General features: G+C 43.1%; 2 protein-coding genes and 1 long non-coding RNA gene across 4 annotated transcripts in view; 1 reads left to right on the top strand and 2 right to left on the bottom strand.

Annotated features, from left to right (window-relative positions):
- Nucleotides 1-6,348, bottom strand: part of LOC138973722 (uncharacterized) — a 38,836-nt gene extending 32,488 nt beyond the window's left edge. The window contains exon 1 of the long non-coding RNA XR_011458118.1: nt 6,218-6,348. This is a non-coding gene — a long non-coding RNA (uncharacterized lncRNA). The remainder of the gene's footprint in view (nt 1-6,217) is intronic.
- Nucleotides 1-7,873, top strand: part of LOC138973654 (mucosa-associated lymphoid tissue lymphoma translocation protein 1-like) — a 28,943-nt gene extending 21,070 nt beyond the window's left edge. For both annotated transcript variants that reach the window (XM_070346386.1, XM_070346393.1), the window contains exons 16-18: nt 2,807-2,970; nt 4,819-4,914; nt 5,316-7,873. In XM_070346386.1, the coding sequence (XP_070202487.1) occupies nt 2,807-2,970; nt 4,819-4,914; nt 5,316-5,519 (464 nt within the window). In that variant the 3' untranslated portion in view covers nt 5,520-7,873. The remainder of the gene's footprint in view (nt 1-2,806; nt 2,971-4,818; nt 4,915-5,315) is intronic.
- A 2,492-nt stretch (nt 7,874-10,365) lies between these two features.
- LOC138973643 (chromatin assembly factor 1 subunit A-like) overlaps nt 10,366-15,576 on the bottom strand; it is a 28,966-nt gene continuing 23,755 nt past the window's right edge. Inside the window, exons 11-15 of the mRNA XM_070346375.1 lie at nt 15,087-15,164; nt 14,355-14,462; nt 13,751-13,915; nt 12,998-13,139; nt 10,366-12,612 (exon numbers count right to left, since the gene is read on the bottom strand). Of these exons, the coding sequence (XP_070202476.1) occupies nt 11,591-12,612; nt 12,998-13,139; nt 13,751-13,915; nt 14,355-14,462; nt 15,087-15,164 (1,515 nt within the window). The 3' untranslated portion in view covers nt 10,366-11,590. The remainder of the gene's footprint in view (nt 12,613-12,997; nt 13,140-13,750; nt 13,916-14,354; nt 14,463-15,086; nt 15,165-15,576) is intronic.

Raw genomic sequence — 15,576 nt, 5'->3', positions numbered from 1 at the left:
CCCAGCCTCAGAAGAAGAAGAAGAAGCCAGTTTCACTGCCTCCTTCTTCCTCCTCTTAGGCGCCTGTTGCGTTCCCAAGCAAGACGAAGGGTGCTCAGACAGGTAAGGGGAAGCAGCACCACCAGGGGGGGTGGTCGCAAGCCTGCGCCTGCCCGCCAGCAGAATTTTCAGTGAGTCCCGGCCCTACGTTGACGCCCCCTCAAGTTGCCCCTCTTTCGTCCGGCGGTTTCCTTTTTTCGGGCCCGCGGCATGTGGGGCAGACTGGTCTCCAACCAGTTTTTCTTGAGGGTGGTGTGGTCGGGGTTTTCTCTACCGCTGTCGTCACAACCTCCATTGTCCGCTCTACCTTGGACGTTCCCCCCTCCTCGAGAGCCTGCCAGATGGCAGGCTCTTCAGGACGAGGTGAACTCGTTGGTCGAGAAGAAGGCGGTCTACCCCCTTTCTCAGCCTTCTCTGGGGTTCTGCTCCCGCCTGTTCACCGTCCCCAAAAAGGACGGCCGGTTCAGGCCGGTGTTGGACCTCTCCACCTTGAACTTGTACCTTCACAGGTGCAAGTTCAAGATGGAAACCCCTTCGTCGGTCCGGTTGGCCATCCGGCCAAACGATTGGGCCATGTCTGGGACCTCCAGGATGCTTACTTCCACATCCTGGTGGCCCTGGGGTACCGACATCTGCTCTGGTTCGTTTGGGAGGGCACGGTGTTCGAGTTTCGGGCCCTCCCATTCGGCCTGTCCTTGGCCCCTCTGATTTTCAACGGGGACAACAACACCACATGCTTAGCTTACCTTCGCCACCAGGGGGGCACCAATTCTCGGTCCCTCTCCCTGTTGGCGGAGGAGATTCTGCTCTGGTGCCAGACCAATCAGGTCCGGATGTCAGTCCAGTTCGTTCCGGGGAAACTGAACGCCCTGGCCGACATTCTCAGTCGGGGCGATCAGGTTCTCTCCACAGAATGGACCATCGCTCACAACGTTCTACAGCGTCTGTGGGCAAGGTGGGACCGTCCTCTGATCGATCTGTTCGTAACTCGATTCAGCGCTCGGCTTCCCAGGTACGTCAGCCCCTTTCGAGACATGAATGCGTTCCACTTGGACGCATTCACTCTCTTGTGGAGGCTCCTCGATGCTTACGCCTATCCCCCGACATCTCTGATTCCGAGGGTGCTGGCAAAATATCTGCAGGAACGACCAAGACTGATTTTGGTCGCGCCTTACTGGCCAACAGCTCCGTGGTTTCCAGATCTTCGCGGTCTCACCCACGTAGACCCTCTACCTCTGGATCTGGACGGGGGAGGTCTGCTCCAGCCTCGATCATGCCTCCCTCATCCACGTCCAGAGAGTCTGTGCTTGACCGCATGGCTCTTGTGCGCTCCAAACTGCTTGCACTAGGATTGCACAAGAGTTCAGTAGAGTTTTCCTTGAACGCTAAGAGGCGATCAACTAATCAGCTCTACGACTTACGCTGGAGAGCTTGGGCCACCTTCGCCTTGTCCAAGGGGATAAAGCCGCTTTATCCCTCAACACAGGACTTGGCCAACTTCCTGGTGGAAGTGTATCAAAAGAAGAGTCTTTCTTCTAAGACTCTTCTTGGATACAGATCTGCCATCGCTTCCACGATTGCGGCCGCTACTGGTCGCAGAACTGAACACTTGATCAGGTCCTCCCTCATCGCTAATGTCCTTTCGGGTATTAGCAATGCAGCGGTGTCTAAACCTCTGGTTTCATTTCCCAAGGGGGATGTCTTTCTGGTCCTCAAACTCCTGCGTAGCAATGAGTTTGAACCCCTGGCAGGCATCAGTATCAAGTTGCTGATTTTTAAGACTAATTGTTCCTCATCGCTTTAGCCACTTGCCGTAGACTCAGTGGTATTCAAGCTTTGAGTGGCCTGGACTTTGACATTGAGTTCACCACACAGCAGTGGTTGCTAGCATGGTCACGTCAGTCTAAGGTATGTTTCTTGGGTATATTTTCTTTTACGGTAGTACTGTTCGAAAATTGCCTGGGTATCTTAATCCTTGGATTTAAGTGATTTTGATTAAGGAGTTTAATACTCTACATATCACCCTCACACCACTCTGGTATTCTGTGCAAGAATAGTACTGTCGAGGTAAGTGTTATATTGACTGTAAGGCTTCTTTTTAAGCCTACTGTCTATATGATACTTACCGAGACAGTACTATTAGAGTTTCCCTCCCGCCTCCCCTCTTGATATGTTATGGGCTTTTTGAGGGTCTGCAGCTCATAAAGAAAGAGGACGCGCCACCTACATCCTGTAAGGGGGAAGCACTCGGACAGTGCTTGGGATCCACGGTGGCGCATGGTTATGGGAGATAATTGTACCCACTCAGCGTTTTGTCCAATTTTTTCGGCCTATAATAGATAATGTGCAAGAATAGTACTGTCTCGGTAAGTATCATATAGACAGTAGGCTTAAAAAGAAGCCTTACACTCACACTCAATCTCTCTCTTTGTCTCTCTCAAGCACACACACATTGTGCATCTCTCTCCCTCTCTCAACATACTTTCTCTATCTCAACCATTCTTAGTCTCTCTCAAACACACATACTCTCTCTCTCACTCTTTCTCCCAAATATTTCTCTTTCAAACCACTCTCTCTCTCTTTCTTTCTCTCTCTCAGGCTCACTACTCTGTATCTCAAACACACACTCTCAGTCTCCCTGAAACACACTCAAACTCTCTCCCACTCTCAGAAACTACACACACACACACATTATCTCTCACACAAACACTCTCCCCATAGACAGAGGGGTGCAGCAGTCAAATAATCAAGCTGCCTTTCATCACAGTGAAACCCCCGCCCATGGAGCAGCTCCTCAAGCCTGTGGATCTGGGCGTCAGGGTGGAGCTCACCTTCCAGCACGAGTTCTCCAATGTGCTCAACGTCTACATCAAGGTCATCCGCAAGGGCGAACTGGCGGAGTGCATCGCCTGGATCAGCAAGCTGCCTAGTGTGAGTACAAGGGAACCCCCCTTTTAAGACCTCCAAAAATCAGAGAAAATCAGGTCTTAAAAAGGATGGAGTCTTCAAATGGGGGTAAATGTACAAAGGCTGTGAATAAAAAGTGTGAGAAAACAAGGTCTTGAAAGGGGGGTTCCACTGTACTGCTTTATGGGCCTGGTCAGGTACAGTGGTTCCCATCTTTGAAGATCACAAATGTGAGAAATTAAATTACATATTAGCCTTTTGAGATAAGGCTGAAAGGGAAAGAGGGGGGGGGGGGGGGGGGAGTGTTTTTGTATCTTGGACAGTTCTCCTTTGGGCTCCGAGCCGTCCTGACTGTGCGAGATAGAACATGGGCCTACTTCTAGGCCTTACGTGAATTAGGCTATGCTTCTCCCTAATCTTGTCAGTGTGACTTGTTTAGCGCGCATTATAAGATGACAGGTCTCTTTTCACAGAGAGACCATATGCTGGATAGGGTTCAATACAAAAGATCACAGCAGGACAAGTCCGAGTATTTTGGTATCGGAGTTTCTATGCTCCACAGATTTTGAACTGCTACATTCTGCTAGCCTTCATAACATTACTCCTAGCTGCAGCGCGCAGAGGTAGCGAGATTCACACACTCTTTGGCTTACAGGGAGATGTAGGTTTCAATAGAGGCTCTCTACCTCACTCTCTTTCTGGCCAGACTTCTTAGTCAGGCATCAGAAGCTAGGACAACCATCTCCGATGGTTTTATAGTTTTCCTCTTTGTAGGATTCTCGCCATAGGCGACCCATTATTATGAATCTGACCAGTTATATCACTATGCTCCTTCCTGTCTCATACAAGGGGTTTAAGATCATAAGCAAAACTACTCTTATCGTCTTTGAACACAAGGGTAGATAGGGACATATCTACGTTCCTTGACTCCGCCTACTGGAGATCGTAGGAGCTCTCTATCAACCTTTACCTGCGTGACTTTTCCAGCGCGCGACAGTACGGTTCTAATGCGCTACCGGCAATGGTAGCAGCAGGGCAAATTATTGCCTAGCTCATAGATTGAGCATCCCACCGCCTTCAGTAGCAATCTGCTATATGTGAGTTGGGTTAAGATATGTAATTTAATCGAACATTTTAGTACTAAAATTTCATTTGATTAATATACTTACCCAACTCACATAGTTAATTCCCTCCCACCTTCCCCGCTAGTGGGGTTGTTCTAAAAAAAGAGGGAAGTTTTTCTGCGCCTTCGTGCGAATGATTACAATATGGCGGCAAGGTCAGGAAGTCACGTGACTTTGTCCTGTTTATGGGTCAAGGTAGCTCTTTTTTTTTAGAGTTGCCTCCCTTGTTACCAAGGTGATGCGATACAGCGTTCTAGCACTAGACTGAAGTAAATTGCTATATGTGAGTTGGGTAAGTATATTAATCAAATGAAAATTTACTACTAAAATTTTCGATTTAAATACAGTCAAACCTGCCCTTGCGACCATCTGTCCACAATGACTACTCCCAAGGATCCCAGACAAGTTTTTCGTCCATAGAATTCACCTTTCCATAGCATCCACCTGTCTGTAACGACCACTTTTGGTCAGACTCTTGGGTTGTCATTATGGACAGGTTTAGCTGTACTCCAAAGAATTTTTTTAAATGACATGATTTGTATGACAATTTTGACCATCAAATGAAATTATAAATGAAGAAAGAATTAAAAAAAAAAAAGGATGGCGATGTTTGTCAATTTCCTCCATATTTTTTTGGTCCAGCATGAGTTTTGAGTATACTCATATAGCGTCAGTATTTACAGACTGTACAGTAACATAAATGACAGTACCGGTAGTTGAATGCTAAAAAGAAGTGCTCTCTCCTTAGTCGGTGTCCATGATGAAGAGACCAACCTGTGTCTCCGGTGAGGGGGCAGAGTTCACCACCACCAAGAACGTTATCATTGACATTCAGAAGCTCAAGGTCAGTCATACACTTTTCAAGTTCCAGGACAGTGTATACCACAGAAATGTCCTCAATAAGAGATTGAAGTTTTTAGAAAACTGAAGGTCATAAAAGACAGTGGCTTGGATAGATAAGTGAAGGTGAGACTGAGAAACTGATATTGTGTAAAACAATTTTACCGGTGGCAGTATGGATTCAGAAGTGGTACATAATTATAATCTGGTTTTGTTTTTTTTTCATTTCTAAACTCAGAAGATTGATTGTGTCCGTAAGTACAGAAAATGAAGTCATACCTTTAAATAAGTTTTTCAAGTGTAGCTTCTTCATTTGATTTACGCAGCAAGATTAACTGAAGTTCTTTGAAACAAATTGTAAAAGTGTACCATTTCATTTCATGTTTGCCTGTTTCTGTGCATTAGGAGAACCTGCATGTGAGTCTAGCCATGCGCTACCGCCTTCCTGGCAGCCGTCCTACAGAGTACATCATCAGCAAGGACACACAGATTGACCTGCAGCTCCCCCTGGTGGCCAGCCTCAAGCTGTGGAAACCCAGACCCAAAGTGCAGCCCCAGTCCACACGACATGCAGTGGAGCAGACAGAAGATGAAAAGGCAGACGCTTGAAGCACTTTGCAGGACAAGGGTTTAGACAGCACAAAGGTTTTGCCACAGTGGGGCATTCTGTATCAGTATTCTTTCAGTGGAAGACCATGGACAAGCTGGTGCTTGAATTGTCAGGGGAGGCAATGTCTGTCTCGTCAGCATTCTGTCAGAAGTTTGCTTACAGTGTGACTCGAAAAGACAAATTGCTGGTATAAATCATCATTTTGGGCGTGGAGACTGTCTGATTGAAAGCTTCTCAATTATTAAATGATTAGATAGATGTCTTCTGCACACAATTGATGCACATCATTCAAAATATGTGTTCAACTGTAACAACTCCAGAAGTTTCCAGTAGGAAGAAATTAAAGGCAGCAGGATTGTTAGAGATACTGTAGTTTCATCCTAATCATTCAAGGGAATTATTATTTCATTGACATTCTTATGATCACACTTTTTCAGCAGGTTTTTGGGTATTGCAATCGCAATTACTGAACAAAACAGAAGTTCAAAAATAAAGTTGGCCAAAAAATTATTGCAACAAATTTCAAACCCAAATTAAAGCATTAGTTCCTGTGTCATTTAATTAAAACTGTATATGCCAAAGAAGGCCGTTCACTTAACCTTCAGGATCACCTTTTGGATTAAATATTTCTTTTGTCGTGATACCCCTAAAAAATGACGCAAAAAGTCCCGTTTTTGATCGCTCTTGCGATCGACACCTGCATCAGTAGGAATAGCATAGCACACGAAATACGCAAGGTAGCAAAACAAAACAATCTGTTCTGGGTAGATAATTGGTTTGACTTTCTTCTCATATGTAAAAGTTGCAACGTTTTGCCTATTGTGATTTTTTGTCGATTTTTCATTTGGCTCTTCTGTTTTTGTCTGGTCGATTTTGAGGGTACCCTTACTTGAGCGGCGGTCACGTGATCCCTGTAAAAGAAATATTTAATCCAAAAGGTGATCCTGAAGGTTAAGTGAACGGCCTTCTCTGGCATATAAAGTGTTAATAAAATGACACAGGGATTAATGCTTTAATTTGGGTTTGAAATTTGTTGCAATCATTTTTTGGCCAAGTTTAGTACATGTATATCTGTCAATATGCTGTTATTGAGGCTGATGTTTGATAGAAAGTCTTTTTTGTTGTTGCTTACCACTGAAAATAAAACAGTTGAAATGATATCATTCTTGTGTCAGTGGAGGGGAAGTAACTCGATCCAAGATGTGATATTTCAAAGTTTGATTTTCCTACATTATAATTATGAAGGGACTGATCTGATTAAATTATCATGGATTAACAATCTAGAGGCTCATTAGATTGTAATATGGTACTGATCGCCTAAGAATTTGTCATTTGCATTTGAGGCTAAGAAAACATGGGTAAAAACAACTTTTAATTGAGTTTGAACGATTTGTGATGAGTGTGTGGAGCTGGGTTTTTTTATTAGTCTTTTCTGTTCAGAAATGAAAGTAGTAATGTTACTCAAAATCATTGGTCAAACAGTACGTATGTTCATTATTTTTAACTTGTCTGATCTGTACCTATTTGAATATGATGTTCCATATCATTGTCATTACTGTAACATTGTGTAAAAATATGTTGACGTATTTGTGATACATTGTATTTCAAGAGGGCTCAAGTTATGCGAGGTCTGGAAATGAATTAAGCCAGTGTGCATATGTGAAGGACAGAATTGAATTGAATTGAATTGAAATGAAATTTATTTTACGAGGGTGACAGAATAAGCAATGTATACATGCTTCTTTTCATCCGACTTTATTACTCAGAGACTGAGGGAGAGCCACAGAGAGGGAGTGAGTGAGAGATACAGTGGAAGCCCCCTTTTGAGACTTCCAAAATTCAGGTCATAACAAGGAGGGAGTCCTATTTAAAATGGGGGTAAATTTACAGAGGCTATGAACAGAAAGTCTGAGAAAGCAGGGTCAAGGGAGGAAGTCTTAAACTGGGGGTTCCACTGTATCAATATATGCCTGTTTTTATTCTCACCTAATTTACACCAAGATGTGAAAAGTGCTTTTAATGATCTGTAATATGAAATTGTGCATGTTTGATTCTTCTTGGTTGTGTTTGTAGTGTGAACTGCCAACGTAAATTACTGTATTTGCTGACTGACATTCTCATCAATGTGCTGTTCAGTGTCACCATTTTAATTTATACTCTCTTTCTGCCTGAAAAATATCAGTTGTGCTGTGACGTATTACATGTTTAATAACTTGTCATTTACTTATACTATAGAACATTTAGCTCAAAAGTTGATCAAAGAAAAACTCAGGAATATTAATTCAAAGTAAAGAATGTTTTCGAAGTTTCTTCGCTAGCGTAAAAATTTGGGATGAATAAAATAACAATTCAACCAGCCAGACTCTGCTTAATCATAGACCTATATTAGATAGATAGGAAACTCCTTCACTGCGCCTGCGAGGATGGTCGCCTACCGCAGGGAAAGGTAACTGCGTATGCCACAAACTGTCCGCGGCGGTCCGCAGTAGTGTAATACCGTCCCTTGCAGAGCTGTTCTCTGCCGGAGATACAATTTAACCGATTCTGTTCGGCTTCCTGTTTACATTTTAGCGCTTGTTATGGGAAAAAGGATGTCGACAAAAGAGGATTTTCTGAAGTGGGACGACTTGCCACTGGAGTACATTTTTGGAGAATTTACGGAGGATGATGTGAAAGCGGTTCCGAACCTGAAAGAAACGAAATCGCAAGCGAAACGGTTCTTCCGCCTCCTGCAAAGCGTCAACGTTCGTCTGCGAAGAATTTCAAGTGTCCTGATTGCACCAACAATTAATAGTTATGCCTCTATCAGTGGTTTCAGAAGACGTCACCAAGAAGCACAACAAGCCACATTTGAAAGGTAAGACTCCATATATATGAATTGACAACGGTGACGCCCAGTCTGATGCAGTTGCAGTTTTAGACGGACTGGTCGAGGGAGACTGCTGTGACGCTGAGAGGAACACCCGCCTAAGCAATGCAGCCTTCAGAGACCTGTTCATCAACGCTATTAAAAGGATTGAAGAGGATGCCTATATTAATATATCTTCAGAGAAATCATCTCTTACTGCCGTAGCGGCAAGTATCGTCTCAAGAGATGGCAATGTGGATGAGATGATGAAACATTTAAGACTTTATAAGCTTCACTCAAAAGCAGAATTCAATGCCATGGGTGTATGCAAGGTATGAGTGCTTTGAATGAAAAAGACGGTTGTAATGGCTTGGTGGCAAGACGCCGGCCTCCAAAGCGGAAGGTCGTGGGTTCGAATCCCGGCCGCGTCTGGTGGGTCAAGGTGGAGATTTTTCCGATGTCCCAGGTCAACTTATGTGCAGACCTGCTAGTGCCTTATCCCCCTTTGTGTGTACACGCAAGCACAAGACCAAGTGCGCAAAGAAAAGATCCTGTAATCCATGTTGGAGTTTGGTGGGTAATAGAAACACGAAAATACCCAGCATGCTTCCTCTGAAAGCGGCGTATGGCTGCCTAAATGGCGGGGAAAACAGTCATATACATAAAAATCCACTCGTGCAAAAAATATGTGTACGAGAGTTTCAGCCCACGAACACAGAAGAAAAATGAAAAAAATGTTGGCATCACTTCTACTGTTGGAATCAACTGTTAGTCTGGTTAAATCAGGTTGAAAATGGGGGTAAATTTACAGAGGTTATGAACAGCAAATCTGAGAAAATGGGGGAGTCTTAAATTGGGGGTTCAACTGTCGATTCTTTCAATCAAAACATTGTCTTCAGGCACACACTTTTTAAAAATCAGAAATTTTGTGAAACCACATGCACCCATTGCGTTATTAGCTGCACTGAATGCCAGGCTAGCGAGTGTTCCAACAGTAACAACATTCATGCAGGGGACTGCTCCTAAAGACCTTTCAGCAAGTCTCCTGTCCGCCAAGCGACCTTCCCCTTGACCCTGCTTGTGACCTCGATGTATTTTTCCCCCGCAAGGGGTACGGTACTAAGCACCCAAAACCTCAGAGAGATAACTGGCGGAAACCTTCCTATTGTAGTCTCCTGTATGACGGTTTACTAGTGCCAAAACCTCATAATTGTAATTATCAAGGGTCCCTTACTAATTTTCAATCAATCAATCAATATGAGGCTTATATCGCGCGTATTCCGTGGGTACAGGGATTTTTTTTATTTTTTATTTTATTTTTTATGCAATTTATATCGCGCACATATTCAAGGCGCAGGGATTTATTTCCCTTGATAATTACCATTTTCACATGTTAATTAGTAATTTTTCCCGGAAAATTACTAACTTTCACCTGTTAATTACTAATGTTTAGTTTTGGCTCACTTCCTGACGGATTGCTAGTGCCAACACTAACAAGAGGCGAAGCCTTCAAGGCTCACGTAAGAAATAGACAAACAGTAACACAAACTCAATCACTCCGTCACACATACACACCCACACACACAGTAAGCTTAGGTGACACTGTGCAAGAAAGAGAGACACTAGATCTAGATCTGTCTGTCTGCATGTAGCCTACTTACAGACACGACTGCCAAATAGTCTCGGCCCGCTCAAAATAACAATGACCGAGACCACACACACCACGCGAGAGAGAAAGACTACAGGGAGGCATGCCGTCATGATGCATTAATTGACGTCAAACACTTTTGACCGTGACGTAATCTTATGCGAGCTTTATCCATAGTCTTGGATAACCACTCACACATAGACTCAGAAATGTTAAAGTTTCTACCACAGACATACACACACACACACACACACACACGCACAAACAGACAAAGTTACGATCGCATAGGCTACACTTCGTGAGCCAAAAATTAGTAATTTTCCTGTGAAAGTTAGTAACTAACAGATGAAAACAGTAACTGACAGCGTTAATTAGTAATCATCACGTGATAATGGGTAACACCAAGTTTTGGCACTAGTAAGCCGTCATACACCTGTCCGCCCAGCCGACCTTCCCCTTGACCCTGCTTGTGACCTCGATGTTTTTTGCCCCCGCAAGGGGCACGCACCCAAAACCTCAGAGAGATAACTGGCGGAAACCTTCCTATCGAGTTGTAAACAAGAGCACTCTGCCAGGGCGCCTTTCGCTCGCGCTTGCAGCAAGATACAGGCAAACCCAGGAATGTCAATGTCAATTTTTCTCTTCCTTTTTTTTACACAGAAATAAAACTTCTCAAAATAAGACCATCTATCACATTCTATACCCACAGGCACTAAGCATGCAACACCTTACCATTTAACAACCAAAGTTCAACGCTTTGAAAAATCACACTGTAAACCTTTTGTCTCTTGGAATAAAAAGGAAAATCATGTTTGAACCTTATAAACATGCTGAGTTACTGTTACCGGTAATGGTAACGAGGAGTCTCCTCTTAACTGAACAAAGCCTCTGCATCACTTACAACCAGCTACTGTTCTGTACCGAGTTGACAACACTTGGGACAGGTCGCTTTGTTGATATTTATAAGAACATTCTCTTCATATAGAACGAGATCAAACTGACTTGTGAATTCTGCAAAATGTATGGACTGTTGGTCAGTCAAAATATGAAGAGAAGGCTACATGACACTATTAAAATAATTTACAGCCTACACAACTATGTACATAGAACTGGGGTCAATTTTCAACTGTGTAATGAAACAAAGCATGATACTTGAATTGAAAAATCTATTCTTTTCAGATCCTGCAAAGCTTGAACGCTGCCTGGAATCTTTACAAACTTGACTAAATGTAAAAATGAGATTTTTTCTCTCATGTTTTTGCCTTGGCCTTTTTTTTTTCTTCTTTTGTCAAACCAGTACCACTGTCAAGATGAGTAAACAATATTTCTTATGGAAAAATAAACAAACATACGGTTAACGGGACATGATCTTGAAGTCAACAGAAGGAAACACAGTAAGAAAGACAAAAATAGAATAAACAGAACACAGCCATAATTGCAATCACAGGTGTCTGCGGATATTTCATAAACTCTAAGATCAAATTTCTGACAGAAAACATGCACAACTCCAAAATCAAACTGAGTTTTCCCAACTTAACACTCAACAGCAGGATCTAATTTAGCACCAGCAGGATTCAATCTAGCACAATACAGTCCTCATCCATTTTTGAAGACGGCTTCTCAATCTCACTAGCTTTCTTCTGTTCTTCGCTTGGGACATTGGCTGGAGATGATTTTGCTTGTGCACTCTCTTCCATATCTACATCTATAACTTCCCCTGTGACGTTACTGGCTTCTCTGACCTCTTTGGTCTGCTCTTTCTTCACAGGAGTTGGTTTGCTTGGAGTTTTCTTGGCAAAGGCCATGATAGAAGGTTGGTCTTTGGGCTTTTTCTTGGCACTGGCCTCTTTGGTGTTTTTCTCTGTTTTGGGCGTGCCATTCGACTCAGCACTGCCTTTTCCTTTGTGCGGAGTAACTAAGGCATCACTGTTTGAGCCAGTCTTTTCGTCGGGATCTTGTGAAGATTTCTCAGCACCTTGTTTCCGAGGAGTTTTCTTCTCTGCAGATGACTTGTTGGTTTTTTTCTTGTTGCTGGCCGATTTGTTAGGGGTTTTCTTCTCTGCTGCAGATTTATTTGGGTTTTTTGACTCTGCTGCCGGTTTGTTAGGGGTTTTCTTGGTCATATCGATGGAGATGTAGACCCAGGAGTTTTCCATTGGCAGGTCAGCCATGTTGTATTGCTGCAGAACATCGCTCTTGACGTACCAGCAGGGCCTTTTAGTACCTTCACGCTTCTCTCTGGCAGCAATGGCCATGATTTTAATCTCCAGCTGTCGCTTGGAGACGCAGCAGTCATTAGCGTCTTCGTTTAATACACTGTCATTCTGTGTCTTACCGGGGGAGCCTTCCTGCTTTGTTTTGCCTGCATCATCCCCTGGAACAGTGCAAGCACCAGATGATTTCTCACCCAACTTCCCTGCTACTCCCGTTTCCATGAGAGACTTTTCCTGAGTTTCGGGCTCATCTTCCAGCTTGCTTTCGTTGAGCGAGGTGCTGAGGTCGCTGGACTTTTGCCTCCAGTAAAGGCGGAACTCACGCACCATTTTCTTGATCCCGAGAGAGTTGCCGTGAAGCAGGCGAATAAGATCTGGCATGGCTGAAACAGAAGGAAAACAACAAAATGAGGAGCAGTCATAATAATACGGGGTAAAAAAAAAATTATTGTGAAAGAAATTGAAAAGGATGGCAAAAACCAGACCAAAAACACAGAAGAAAAAAAAAAGGCACTGATATTTCCATATTCAGTCAGCTCACTCCTCTACTCATCCAGTCTACAAGAAAAAGGACGACCACAAACAAGAAATACAATAACCTGAAAAAAAGATAACTAAATTTGTCACAATCCCTGTTTATATTTATAACTCAAATGGAAATGTCTTTTTGATTGAGCTATATGCTGCAACTTGCTTAAAACCTGACGCAGTGACAATGACAAAGTGCAGTCTGTGACATGCAGGAGGCTATAGAAAATAAGTACTAACCTTCCTCAGGCAGTGCTCGCTTGCGAAAGCATTTGGAGCCGGAAGTGTTTTTGGACGCAAAACTGTCATTTTTGTCACCATTTTCCAACATGTCAGGGTTCGAGACAAGCGTTTCCACTGGAGATGTACGCAGGAACATCATCTGTAAAACCCAAGAGCAAACATAGTTGTAAAATATCTTTTTGTGCAGGTTGACATTCTGCTGTATTTAAATAATGGAAGAACATTCCAATAAACAGACAGGCAATCACACTATTACTTTTTTAATTGCTAAAAAATTAATAAAGACATCACCTACACACACAAACACCACCAAACATTAAAAGACAATGACCCAAGGAGTAGATATTACTAATATTATTTCAAACCCTAACCACAGAATGTAACATTTGACTTTTACTAAAACAAACATTCGTTAAAGCAAAGGGAAGGCACCCAGAGTTTGTATACTGTACAAAGACACATTCAGTAGTTTTTCATAACTGAGATCAATCCAGAGTGCCAGCGAGGAGTTTCAAGAGATTAATTATGCGGCAGGTATGCATTGGTTGGGTCATTTTTTGTGGAAATCTGTGAATTCACAGCACTCGGGATTGCCGGTGTGGCACAAGATAATGCCTCAGCTTTTCAGTTGAACACCCTTTTAAGACCCTGTTTTTTCCAGACTTTTTGTTCATAACCTGTAAATTTACCCCCAGATGCTTGGAGGTCTTAAAAGGGGGGTTCCACTGTACACACAATCAGGGTACTGACCTCAAACTGCCTGAGGACGTCGAGGTGCTTGGCATTGCTGCAGGGACTGTCCAGCCAGTGACACCCGATGTGTACAGGCGGGGCCACCCTCCTCTTGGCCGTCAGCTCTGTCTCCCACGCCTGGGCCTTGGCGCGCTGCCTGGCTTTCAGCACCTCCGGTGTCACCTGCAAATAGACAATGATGCGAGTGTTTGATTTGAAGGGACTATGTGGCTATTCTTTATTTGACAAGTCAAATTTGATGCAGAACTGGAAACTCCATGCTGAACTGAATGCTAATAGCCACAGCTGAGATAACAGACAAGCCATTTTTCAGCAGCACACATTTGCCCGACAAACACTCACCGAAAGCTTCACCGAATCAAGACATATCTTTACCAGGTCTTATTAGCATGCTTCACCATAAAACTTTCCCTGTGCTGGTCAGATAAAACAGGCCCATGCCGAAACTGACCTGTTTTTGTCACCCATCCGTCGTACCTACAGGAGACCCCATCATCATTAGCATGCTCATCAGCAAATTCAGGTCACCAAAAGCATGTCGTTTATTTTGAAGAAATAACTAGAGTTGAATGGTCAACAAAGATGCAGAGCAAAAGTGTACCTCTTCATCGTCATCACAGCCTTCATCCGCAGACAGGTAGCCGTGGGGAACCATCCAGTCGTCCTCGTCAACCTCGTCTTCTTCCGCTTCCCCCTCGTCCTCCTCTCCCTGTCACCAAACACATGCACAACACTTTAAAAACAGTCAGGGAAAAAACATCTTCCGCCATATCAGCAACTTAATGTACAAGGATACTCTTTATCGGTTTCATTTGTTGAACATTTTAAGTCTTTTGTCATCCAAATATATCATTTTGAAATCTTTTATTGTCTAAGTACATGTACATGACGGTTTGTTGCTGTGTCTATCCAAATGTATGGTGTAATATCTCTGGTTTTCTCTCATAATCGTTCACAAATCTGTAAGTGAATTGAGAAATATGTAAGCATTTTAAACTAGGAAAGAGACATGGAATATGCATATGCCTCTACACCTGCTTCTGGTCACAAGAATTGTGTTTAAATAAAAAAAGAGTCATACAGTGGAACCCCCCTTTTTAGACCCCCAAATTTAAGACTTCCTCCTTTTTAAGACCTTCCTTTTTCAGCTTTTTCGGTTCAAACTGGCTGTAACTTTACCTCCAATTTAAGAATCCCTCCTTTTAAAGACCTAATTTTCTCAGATTTTTGGAGGTCTTAAAAGGGGGGTTCAACTGTCCTGACAGAACAAAGGAAGAATAGAAAGGGACATCAAATAAAGATATGGAGAGTGAGAGTCACAAGGTATACTCACATTGGAGTCCGACAGACTTTCTCCTGGCTCTTCTTCTTCCCATTCCTCGTCACTGTTCACCTCATAGTCAAAGACATCCTGCAACACAGAAGCAAACCATAGCTCTGTGGAAGTGACAGCACATACTGACAGAAGAGTGAGCATTTTCAGATTAATTCAGTGTGATAGCGAACCTCACATGACTATCTTCAGAATTAGCCCTGTGGAAGTGACAGCATATACCAACAAAATAGTAAGCATTTTCAGATTCATTCAGTATTACGATGAACCTGACCTTACACAGGGCTAATTTTGGATATTGCCTGTCAATGTCAAGAAAACAATTTCATTAAGCCGATACATTCAAATCAACAAACTGAAATATAAAGCCAGCATCTTGGGTCTGCATGAGAATGAAGTAAAAGATGAATCGCTTAGCTTCGCATCATGTTTTAACAACTGCCTGGTCACACAACAGTAAATCAAGACTCAAAAGATTTGAATGTCCTTA

This window comes from Littorina saxatilis, linkage group LG1 (assembly GCF_037325665.1).
Source record: "Littorina saxatilis isolate snail1 linkage group LG1, US_GU_Lsax_2.0, whole genome shotgun sequence".
NCBI lineage: Eukaryota > Metazoa > Mollusca > Gastropoda > Littorinimorpha > Littorinidae > Littorina > Littorina saxatilis.
The sequence above is the reverse complement of the archived record's forward strand: the minus strand, read 5'-3'. Positions and strand labels throughout refer to the sequence as shown.